The 12,850-nt window shown below is 35.9% G+C and overlaps 1 protein-coding gene across 5 annotated transcripts in view; it reads left to right on the top strand.

Annotated features, from left to right (window-relative positions):
• Afti (aftiphilin) overlaps nt 1–12,850 on the top strand; it is a 50,927-nt gene that overhangs the window by 24,365 nt on the left and 13,712 nt on the right. For 3 of the 5 annotated variants that reach the window (XM_014436805.3, XM_014436803.3, XM_014436801.3), the window contains one exon: nt 8,306–9,177. In XM_014436805.3, the coding sequence (XP_014292291.1) occupies nt 8,347–9,177 (831 nt within the window). In that variant the 5' untranslated portion in view covers nt 8,306–8,346. Of the gene's footprint in view, nt 1–7,626; nt 7,737–8,305; nt 9,178–12,850 lie in introns of those variants that run through there. The other 2 variants (XM_014436804.3, XM_014436806.3) reach the window with 2 other exon arrangements.

Below are 12,850 nucleotides of genomic sequence, written 5' to 3'. Positions count from 1 at the left end.
AAGAGTTAAAATAGTTTTTATGATATTTGAATCTGCTCAACATACCGCCATCTTGGTTTTGTATCACGAAGTTATTATAAACAATGAAACTTGGTTAGCTTGCTTTTTGGATAAACAAAACAAATGAATATTAAAATGATACATAAAATAAAACATATTAAAACCCTTTATACATCAAAATATACTATTTACTCAAAAAGAGCATATTACAATATATATCCGATTATGGATTGATAAGTATGCTGTGTGATATGGCAACCTGATGTATTTAGGCAGCATAGATGAATAAAATATTTCTCTCTCTCTCTCTCTACAATTAAACCTAAAAAAAGAAAAACATCATTGTATGTAAAAAATAATTAATAAACAACACTCTCTGTATAACAATAAAAATATAAAACTAACAATTTTCTTTAACTAAATTCTTCTGAAACAAATTTCTTCTGTTGAGAGCCATTCCAGGCTGTCAAGGTTTCGCCGCTGTAGGTAGTTTCAACTGCTCCAAATGGACCGTCCTATGTTTTCTTGGTTCCTTTAAAATTCTCTATAGTGAACTCATTACGTTCTCTGATTGTGATTATTCTGAATGGTCTCTCGTATATTTACAGCTCTTTTCCTCGGTTCGTTACTACTTTCCGGAATACCACTGTCAATTTTAATTTGGCCCATTAAATCATGGACACCGAGGTTTTACCTTGCCACCCGTTTTGCTTCTCCCTTTTTATCCTGTCCTTAATGGTAATAGTGTCCTCTCCTGCTACCGTTTCCTGATGGTCCCTGCAAAGTCCACGTAATCCAAAAATATCCTCGAATGAAGCAAACACTGTGACGGAATGTACTGAGTGGTTGTAAGCGATGATCACCCTTTCCATCACCTCGTCCGGCTTGAGTCGTTTCTCCAGCTGGACCCAGGTGATCTGGTGACCTGGAGTATTGAAGTGCCACATGACCTCCAAGACTTTATCTCTCTGCTCTAATTCCAGCATTGTCAAACTCTCGTCTGTTGTCAGATGAGATTCTCTCTGGAATGCTATAATACTGGAACCACATTCGCAGGGCCTTCAATACTGCTTCCACCGATTTTTCTGTCACTAGATTTGCCATTGTTAATTTATTGAAGACGTCTATTACCGTGACCCACTTGTACCCTCTTCAAGTGAACAAGTCCACCTGTAGATCACTAAGTGGCACTTCTGCAGTGGGCGTTTCTTCCTGTATCGCCTGCGGTGGATACCGGTCATATATGGTGTTTAGGCATACTTCACAATTATCTATGGTGTCTTGGATAGTGTCCTTCATTCCCCACCAAAAATATTGCCGGCGCAGCACCTGTAGAGCTTCATTAAGCCCTCTATGATTCTTTATGTCCTCGTGCTGCCGTATTTCCCATTCTCCATTTTCATTGACCCTGAAGTTTTGGTTTTCCAGATGATCTCTTCTAACTCTTCTATTTCCATGGGTCCACTTGCAATCGAGTCTTTGTCTTTGTGATGTGTTTACCCTGTGCTCCGTGTCCGACATTTCATGTTCTTCCCCCAGGGTTCACTCTCTTAGGTACTGTTTCCAGTTTCCATATGGTTCACTTTTCTCATCATCGATTGCATTAATAATTACGACCCTTGAAAGCCAGTCCGCGACCACGTTACCGTTCCCAGGCTTATACACGATGTCTATGTTTTATTGGCTGAGGATCTTCCATCTGGTGATCCGAGCAGATGTCTCCTTCAGTTTACCAATCTATTGCAATGGCCTATGGTCAATGTGTACCTGAAAACATCTCCCAAAAATATATGGCTGGAAGTGTTCCACTCCCCACACGATTCCCAGCAACTCGCGTTGTAGGGCGCTGTTGTAGGTCTCCGCATTGGTGAGACGTCAACTCACGTACGCTATGGGGCATTCTCCCTCTTCATATTTCTGTGGTAACACCGCCCCAAGAGCATATTTTCTTGCATCGGTCGTGAGGGTAAATTTCTTCTTGAAATATGGGACTGGTTTCCTCTGTTGCCTCTCTATGTACTTCCGGACGTTGTTCTCCATCTGAGGTGTTATCTTTATTGTGTTCCCCTTCTTTAATGGATTGTTGAGGATACAAGATATTCTGCCATGTCTGGTACAAACCTTCGGTAGTAATTCAGTGCTCCTAGCAATCGTTGCATTCCTGTAAAAGGAAGTGTACCCCAAAAATTAATCCAGTTCTACTCCAACACTAACTTCTCTTTGGATAATTTTAGGCCTACTTATTTCCCTTGAACAAAAAGACAACAACCATCATTCAGAGAGGGGAAAAAAAAATAAATACAACTAAATAAAATAAAATAAATAATAGACTTATAATTTGGAAATATACATAATAATGGAATGAAAATTTAAATTATTTGATTAATTAATGACTATGGACAAAGACAGTAGTAGATTGATAACATTATTATTTATATACATATAAATGTGCGTAATATATAAATGATACAGTGAGTAAGAATGCTATATTCCTGTAACTTCACTGCTTCTAAACTATCTGAACATAGCTTATCATTTAACCACTCATTTACAATTACAAAAATCGTACTCCTTCTACACCTAATTCACCACTATCTCTTTCCATCCCCTTATACAGATCCCCAACCTCCACCTCGCGTTCAAAACTCATAACAAACTTTCTTTTATTTACTCCTAACTTAAAGATCCCATTCCTCCTCAATACCGTTCTCACGTTGTTTACCATATTCCTTGTTCTACTCCTAACTGTAACGCATCTTACATTGGCGAAGCTAAAAATTTACTCAAAGACCGCATAACCCAACACAAGTATTCTGTATCTTCCCATAACTTCACTGCTTCTAAACTATCTGAACATAGCTTATCATTCAACCACTCTTTTGATTTTGAGAATACTTCCGTTTTAGTCACTGTTCCTAACCATGATAAACGACTGTTATCCGAAAGTATTTTTATACAATTAGAGTCTTCCCCAGTTAATCACAAAACTGATAAACAAAACCTGTCCCTAGCCTATTCCCCAATTATTAATTTATTAAATCACCTGTAATCTTATACACATATATAATATAATTTTTTTTTTAAATTATCCGTTTTACATACCCACTACATATTTAAACATTTTAATAACTTTTGGCTCTCATAATTTTACATTTAATTCTTTTTATATGTTTTAATCTTTTATTAACTATTTTATCTCAACGTTCGTTTTTGACCGTTAGATTTCTGTTTATCTAACGCCTTTGTCGACCTGTACTCTAACGACTATTCCTACAATTTCAAACAGTGTAGCAGGAATCTCTGCCAATAACTGTAAGTTATTTTTCTCTCTTATCTTATATCTCTTATTTTCTTCATTTCCTATTCTCCATATTTCTTCTTCTTTTTTATAACATTATTTTTACATACTCCCCCTTAAATTATCCGTTTTTACATACCCTTTATATATTGATAGATTTTATTACTTTTTGGGCTCTCATTATTTTACATTTTACCCTCTTTTTATGTTGTTTTTTTTCTTTTTACTTTCACATTAACACTCACTCTCACATTGGGTTGACCATTGATATTCTATGCGGGTTCATCCCACCTCTGCTACTTCCATTTGGGCCTTCACCTCTGTAGTGCTTGTATCCATGAGATTTTGAGGACATTCCACAAACGAGCGCTCTCTTGAAAATCCTTCCTTCTTCCCAACTCTTTTGCCAATTGAACCTTTGGTACCATGGATAGGAATGGCCTATTGACTCTGTACCTGGATCGTTTCCATATATATGATTTGATGACAGATATGAATTGTACAGCGTACTGTAACTTTTATATATATAACTTAAATATCGTATAAAATGACTTGCACGGGTTCCAGAAATAGAATGGCTTTATTCAGTACTTCTATATATACGTATCAGTCAGCTGTTATCGTACTCAGGTTGTAACTCCTCCCTCACTAGTTTACGAACTATCCTAGTGACTTATACTACGTACTATAATAGCATAAAAAAATTTTGAAAACTATTGGTTTGTAAAATAAGTTCATAGTGCTTTTCAATGTTTCAATTTAATCCTCTCTGTGTTTATAAAATCATGTTTACATATTCTAAAAAAGGATTAGTTAAGGTGATTTTATACATTAGTTTCAACCGAGATTCCTTATCTTTAAGTGGTATTTTACTTGCTCAAAATAGAAGAGAAAAAAAATTCATTTTCGTCATTTAATGATTTTTCATTTCCGAAAAGGAAAATCCGCTGCACAGACTGTTAACAAAATTTGAAGTGTGTTTGGCAATAATGCCTTATGAGAAAGTACCGTCCGTAAGTGGTTTGCTCGGTTCAGAACTGGAAATTTTGACTTGGAAGAAGCAAAGCGCTTGGGTCGTCCTTCAACTATTGATGATGACCAAATTCAAGCATTGGTCACAGACAACCCTCAGTCTACCACACAGGATATTCCAGAAGCGCTTAACATATCTCATGTAAGCGTCAAGTTGAGAAAAAGTATCCAGCTTTGGCTAATCGCAAAGGCATAGTTTTCCATCAGGATAACGCCCGTCCTCACTTGTCTTTGGCTAGAAATTATTGGAGTTTGGCTGGGATTTGATCCCCCACCTACCCTATTCATCAGACCTTGTCCCAACAGATTTTCACCTATTTTGGGCCCTTCAAAACTCTTAACAGGAAACACTTTAAATTGCTTGAGGACTGCAAAAATCTAAGACGTTCTGGGAGGACGGAATTAAAAAATTATCTGAAAGATGGAAACATGTAATAAATCAAAATGAGTCATATCTAATTGAATAAGAATATTTACAAGAATCTGAAATTTTTATTGAAATTACTTGTAAAAAACGCTACAAACTTATTTTATAAACCCAATATTTATAATAAACTATAGGCAGAAAACAATAAGTGTACAGTCCTCCTAAACTCCAACTTATACAAAAGAGGAATACACATACCAATAACACTGTAAAAAATATACATTATACATACATAAATTATTTATAAATAAAACTTAAATATAGAAGAAAAGAATTCCTTGTTCAAGAACATGAAAAATATATTTACAAAAAAAAAATTTAAATTTATCTATATACAAAATTCATAAACAAACTAAAACAAAAAATAAAATAAAATAATTACATTTCTTGTAGTCTAATCTTGTTGTGGTGATTTGAGGACACTCTATATTGTGATTGCCAGAAGCTTTAACTGTTCAATATGGACAGTTCTTCTCTTTCTAGGTTCTTTGATACTTTCTATTGTAATAATATTATGTTCTCTTATGACGATCACTCTAAATCATCCCACATACATCTGCAGCTCTTTCCCTCTATTAGTCCTCACTTTCCTATATACCACCGTCCCAATATTTATTTTACCCATCAGGTCTTGGACATGCAAGTTATGTTGTGCCACTGTTCTATTTTTTTCCCTATGGATCCTTTGTGCATTCCTCCTGATGAGGCACAGCTTTATGACTCTTCGTCACTTAAATGCTGTTGGTTTTTTCTTCAGCACTTGCTAAGTCGGATCTGGAGAAAGTGGAGTTCAGAGTATCTGCATACTTTACAACAGCATTTTGAATAGTATAAGTCAACTCATGATATCCATGTGGGTGATATGGTTGTTGTTAAAGAGTTCAATCTTCCTCCACTTCAGTGGCCTCTTGGGCGTGTTGCTGAGGTCTGTCCAGGTGCCGATGGCATCGTTCGCATTATAAAGGTCAAGGCTGCTCGTGGGGTTCACACTTGTCTCGTCTTGTGAGTTTTCCCTTTGCCTTTTTCCAATTCTTAATTTACCTCTGCCACAAGACAAAACCAACCTGCTTGAGTCCAGTTTCAGGTTTTTTTTAAAATTTTATTTCCAATTCCTTTTTTTTTTTTTTAGTTTTATCTTTTTTTTTTTTTGTTGTTTTTTCCATTATTCTTACTGACTCTTTTGTTTGCTAAAGAAAAATTTGAAAAAATGATTTTTGCTATTTTGCTTTATTTGAAGCTCGGACGCTTCAAGGAGGGGGGGCAATGTTTGGTTTTTAAATCAAATTTTATGCCGTTGGCACTATTTTCGCTCCCCCCCCCCTTCTCTTGCTTATCTAAGGTTCAATTTTTTGCCACTGGGCTTCTAACTCTTTCTCGCTTCCGGATGCCTGCACTGATAACACATATTGCCCAATTGTTCTCCACTTTATTAGTTATGTTCACCACATCTAATTACTGTTGTTTATATTAGTTGCTACTCTTAGCTTATATAACTTTAATTTTGTTATTTTACTTACATGTTTAATTAATCACGTGTTCATTTTTCTTTATATTTTTTATATTACTTCAGTTTTAAATCATTTCCAATTTTGTTCATGTATTTATTTAGTTGATTTTCATACCTATATTATTATATACAGTTTCAATATTTTTTATAATATTATGCTATGTATTTTCAATAATACTACTTGAACACTTATATTATCTGTTATCTTCTTATGTTCCTTGTTTTCCTGTAATTCCATTTAATCATTTTGGTTGTTATCTTGGTTTTGTCCTTAGCCATGATGAAGACCTGAAGTTCTAGCTGAGGTGAGACATTGGCACTAATAAATAAGTTTTTACTTATTTATGTTGTTTACTAACCGCACCCTTAATCGTCATCTCATAAACCACTTTTATTTATTTTATAAACCACTTTGCTGGACTGAGTCCTGGTGTTTTCAGAATGGGATGATGGCTTAGCCCTGATGAAACCCTACAATATGAGGTGAAATGTTGGTTACTAAAAAATAGTTTTCTTATTATTTTGTACCTTTCTTGACCGCCACCTCTGCCTGTCTTCCTGCAATCTTTTTTTGTATCATTTGTTATCTTCTTAATTTCTTGTTTGTTTTTTTTTTCTTCACTATTTTATGGTCATCTTGTTTATTTGTTTTCAGGCCTGATGATGGCCTGAAATTTAGGCTGGAATGTTGGCACAAATAAAATAAGTTTCACTTATTTGTGTTTTTTGTTACTCTACTGATCGCAACCCTGACCATCTTTTCATCGCTTTGAGTCTATGCTCAGCATTAAACACATTATCCATTTATTAATGGTCTTAAATCATGTCATGTTTTTTCTATTTAATTAAACCAGGTATTCTGGATGTATTATTGGTAGTTGATTTGGCTTTAGTGCTAGACCTCTTTTTTTTTTTTTTTATTTCTCTGTGTATTTATTAACAATAAATCCTGGGGTCTATTATTACTTTTAAATAGGAATTTTTATCTTCTTATAAATTATCCATTTTTTGTATACACCACAATCATTATTTTTTTTATAATCGCTAATTTATATATTCTATATTTCTTAAAATGTTTTATAAATTTTTCGTTTAATAATTATGACATAGGAGTTGTTTATTTTATTTTATTATAAAATTATCAATGATATTGTAAATATGACATTCTTTCAAATCTATCTTTTCTAAATTTGTTATTGTGGGTTAGTTAATTTAAACTAACAACCCCCCCCCCACACTTTGAAAATTAGTGGTGGAAAGCTAGAAATGGTTTTATGGTTCATTTCATATCAGAATATGTTATGTTTGCCAGGTCCCAAGTTTTAAACCAGGGCGGAGGACTCCGAATTTTTTGACTTTTAGGCTACCCTACTGAAACCTTTACTCTATAATTAATTGCATAACATTGAATTATGCGTCTAATGAGTGCTTAACATTATAAAGTTGGTCCAGGAATAAGTTCAAAATTGCCGGTAAGAAATTTAATACTGTGATTTTAAACTGTTGTTACTATGAAAATGGCTGTTATAAATTGAAAATCCTTGGAATGAAAGTTGTAGAGAATGAAACAATTTTCTTAAATATCAGTGTCCAATAAATAACTTCATTAGCATCCTAATCCTAATTCAAAGTTTAATTATATCAGAATTTGACAAGTTCTTTTAATAATTTTAAAAATGATAACAGTGAATAATGTATCATCATTAGTATTTGATGCATGTCAGATAAAGTAAAAAATGTGAGGGAGGGGTTTGGATAAATTTTACTTGGGAAGGAAAAATTAAAAAATGAACTAAAAAAGTCAGAGATTTTCATCAAGCTACATTGCTAGACACCCTGTGATATAAATGGCAAGGTTACTTTCTTTCCCTACTTAATACTTCTAAATCATTGCTTAAAATGTACTCTAATAGAGCTTCTTTATCTTTTATTTTATCCTTTTTATGCAGAATTCATTTATAATTGATAATGTTTATAAACTTAAAAAGTTCCCTAGCCTGATATATAATAAAGAATATTGACCTTGGCTATTCTTTTACAGGTGAGGAAGTATGTGATGCTTTTGAGAAAAACTCACATATTATGAGAGGTGATGATAATGTCAGTGAAGACTCCGGCTTTTGTATGAACTCTGTCTGTCAAACACAATCACCGTGTGATGTCAGTCCTTTGTCTTCTTCTTATTACAAGAGTAATGAATGTATGGGTATAGAAAACCATGGCAATAATGTAGATAGCTCACCAAAAGAAACAGAAAGCTCTAAATCTGAAGATTTGAAACTAAACGACTCTTGCTTTGATCATTCATCATTTACTCAGGATTTTGAAACCTTCCAAAATGAGGAAATTTATATTGAATCTTCTAATCCTGTAGGGGAACCTGAGTTTTCTCAAAAATCATTTAAAAGTAAAATATCTGATTCTAGAAGCAGTGTTAATGGAATAGAAGAAGTTAGTTTTGTTGATAATCATGCTATTCATATTGTTGCTAATACAACAGTTAATGGAGACATACTACTCAGTGGTGATTTTGATCAAGTTGCGAATGACAGGAATTTCCAGGAATCTTTGAAAATCAATGAACCTGATTGGTTTAGAAGTTCTTCTGAAAAATTTATTCTTGGTAATACTTGTCCAACTAATGACCATTCCAAATTAACCAATAAACATTTTGAATTCCTAAAAGAAAGTAGTACTTCATTTGTTCAAGATACTGTAAATGATGTACAATATCCTGAATTTCCTACTTTACCTTGTTCTGAAAAAGGAACTAAATATTTCTCTAATGACAATGCTAATGAAGAAAACATTGAATTTGTCAAAAATTGGGGTCCAGAGGATGACGATTTCTCTGATTTCACTAGCTTTCAGGTGGTGGAATCAGTTTCTGAAATACCCTATAGAAAATTTGAGGTAACTAACATAATATGATAAATAGGTTTTACCATTGAATTTGTATGAATTATGCCACATTGTGTTATTTTCAGTTTGTCCTGGTATGGTTAGAAAAAATAAATTCATACATTGTTAGGAAACATAGCATTATATCTAAGTTAACTGAATGGGAAGAAGTATATTGATTGAATGCTCAACCTAAAAAGTGGGTCCATTGGTCCTTTTTCACACCCACAGACTGCATTGTGTTATTCCTGGCAATAAAGGCAAAAAATTTCATTTGAAAAAATAGTGAACTTCTAAAATTTTGTATAATTTTAGGAGATAGTCCTGAGTAAAAGATATAAAGTCCTCTAAGATGGCAATGAGTGTGAAGACGGGAGCTGTTTTAATTTCAGAATTGGTGACTTATTCTGCTTTCTATCTATAACTTGAAATTGATTAGTCATAGCTAAAAAGTGTAAAATTTGCTGCTCATTAAATCTCCTACATGTATGGTCTTCTTTTTGTATCATTTGTACATTTTTTGTATTTTCATTTGTTTCTGAGAGAATTTGAAGTATGAAAAAATGGAATATAATCTCTTGAGATTTTTTATCCACTTTAATGCAAATGCAGTACCTGACTTCACTAAATTGGTTAAAAATATGTTAAAACAGGCAGGAGTAATATGAGTATTAAGTCAAATATATGTATATAAAAATATACATGTACATAATATAAATATAAAAATGTGATTTCGGCTCTCTTTAGTACAAATAATATCAAAATAAATGTAGGTGCCCACTCAACTAGCCAAATCAGAGTAAAGTCTGGAGTACCTCAAGGCGGCTCCTTGTCGTCTTTGCTATTCAACCTGGCTATAGACCATCTATACCGTGACCTGTGTGAACAAAACATTGTAAGTAAATATGGATATAAGCTATTGAGCTAATTGCTCTTTTTACTTACCTATGGTGTTTGGTCACTATTGAGTGATCAAGGTTGTGTGGTCCTCACAGGGTTCGCGGATGACCAGGTGGTTTCAGCCTGCGACAAGGCTGCTGGGGAAAGAGTCATCGACAGCGTACAGAGGACGTTCAAGGAAATTGGTTTGGCATTGCATCCTCTAAAGAGTGTCGGCATCGTCATAAATAAAGGAGAGCTGGAAGCGATGAGGCTCTCCCTTGAGAACGGAGATAGCATCCAAACAATGAAAGAAGACGACACTATAAAATATTTAGGATGTACATTCTCTGGAGAGCTACATGTAAATGAGGATTCGGTAACAAAGTGAAATAAGAATCTGGATAAGCTCATCACCTCGTGCTTGCTTAAGCTCGAGCAGAAGGTCAACATTGTCAACCAATATGTGTTCCCGGGTCTTACGTACCCTCTACAAACTGCTCCCCTGACAAAGCTGCGTCCTGAAATCTAAGATGGCATTAACACAATTGTATGGGGATGTACTATCAATAATTATTCCTTGATGTTTTAAACTTTTGAGTTCTTCTCAGATGTGGTGATGTAGCGCCTGCGGGTGTCTCCTCTCTTTTACATAAGTGACCTTGTCTTGTTTAATTGTGATCTCATAGACAGTCTTCCCAGTTGCCCCGAGCATGTCTCCTTCTTTTAAAAAATATCTTCTTATTCCCTCTTAAGCCTCTGTCTCCAGTCCTCAGCCTGATTGATTGCTCCAACCCGTGTGGCCTCAGCTTTTTCTGTCGATGACATTTGTATGTTTTACCCCCCAACCTAATTCTCCATTTTCTCTTGATATTCTTAACCCAAGCACCCACCTTCCCTAGCAGGTCACACCCCACAATCTCTTTGTATTCCCTCTGCATACTTCCTTTGATAAGTATCGGCAAGTTCTCTCTACTAAATCCCCACTGGGTCAAACCTATCTCTACCTACCCCTCTACTACACAAGGGCCACCCAGGGTGATTAATTTACATCGAGATTCCTGAATCTGCTGTGTCCTCTCTCCACTACACAGTTTTTCTAGGGCTTCTTGGGCACATGATGGTGTTGGAGCTGCCGATGTCCACCAAGCACCTCACTCCTGCTATCTCTATTATAGGCAGACTGCCGCTCTTCTCCCTCATGTTATAATTCAGCAGTGTGCGGTCGCCCCTCTGCCGACATCCTCCCCAGATGTCTCACATCTTCCTCTCTCCAGTTCCTCGCCTCCATCCACCTCTGTTCCCTTGTTTCCACTCTGTCCCCTTGATTTACTCGGTTCCATGGCTCTTCAGCTTCTTCTTCGGTCTCCAACGTTCCCGATGCTTTGGTGGATTCACCTGATCATCGACCTCTGGTTGCTTATCCGTATCAGTTGTGTCCTGATCCATTGGTTCGCTCTGCCCCACATCTCTTCTTCGGTAGATGTATAGGCATGGTTTGGCAATGTGCTCCTCATTTCCACATTTGAAGCATCTCGTGCATGGGCGATGTGCCACTAAATGCCTAATCTTTCCACAACCGTGACTCTTGCAGTTCTCTCACCGACTAGTGTTTCTGGCTTTAGCTAGGCTTCTATTTTCTTGGTTACTAGGTCTCTCTCTTCTACTGTCTCCGTGTTCTCTCCTTCTCCAAGGGTTGGGCATGTTTCTTGGCTGTTGATATTCTATCCGGATCTCCACCCTAGCTTTGACTTCTTTCGAGCCTCCACCTCTAGATCTTGAGGAATTTCTACAAACAAGAGCTCTCTCGGAAATCCTTCTTTCTTCCTCAGCTCTCTTGCCAACTGAATCTTTAGTACCATGGAAAGGAATTACATCCGACCCTGTACCTAGATTGTTTCCATTATCTCGCTGAGTTTATCTTGTATTATGTTACAGCATGCCAGGAGTTCCGCAGCATATTGCCCGCTAGACTGTTTTGGTTTTTTTGTCTCGCTGATCATCATAAATATGTCCTCCTCTGGGGCCTATCGTCCTCCTCCGAATGCCTTCTTTAATCTTTCCTTGATAACTCTCCAAGGGTTCTCTTCTTCTGCCTGTATCTGATTGAGGTTGCTCCTCTTTACTCTGCAGACAACTGCTGCTTTTAATGGCTCCGCATCTTCCCTATCAAGTAGATTTTCGATAGACTTCGCTTCTATTCGGCTTAATAGTTGGTCACTTCCTTTTAAATGTGATTTAATTCTCCAGTTTCTCCAGTGAATGTTTTGAAGTCTGACACCGCCTTCCTCAGATCCTGGGCACTTGCCGTATGGACCGTAATCCTTTCTAGTGCTGTGGCATGAGCTTGCGCTAAAGAGACTTCCGGTAGTGGCTGAATCTATTCCAGAGGTGGGTTCCCTGCAGATAAAGGTTGGTTGACTGCAGCTTGAGGTTGGTTGTTTTGGTTCCAGCCCTCCAGGTTTAAAACTGCTGCTCTCACGATTCCAATACTGGCCATATTTTTATAAAATGAAAGGAGAGGAAAGATCCAAACCAAAAAAAAAATTCTTTTTGAAAACAAAAATTACTCCAGTATCTAAAGGTCCCAGGTTTCGGCACTACTTAAGTATTGGTGAAAGCAAAATGTTAAAAAAAGAGAAGAAGAAATAAGATCTGACATGCTTGGACTGCGGTAAAATACTGATTTCATTGTGTTCAGTACATCTCTTAATATACATTCAATCAGCTGATCTACTCAGTCAGCTGACATCTCTCTCTCTCTCTCTCTCTCTCTCTCTATATATATATATATATATACATATAT

This window comes from Halyomorpha halys, unplaced genomic scaffold, assembly GCF_000696795.3.
Source record: "Halyomorpha halys isolate HHAL.00 unplaced genomic scaffold, Hhal_1.1 Scaffold2101.1, whole genome shotgun sequence".
Lineage (NCBI taxonomy): Eukaryota > Metazoa > Arthropoda > Insecta > Hemiptera > Pentatomidae > Halyomorpha > Halyomorpha halys.
Note: the sequence above shows the minus strand (reverse complement) of the source record. Positions and strands in the feature narration are given on the sequence as shown.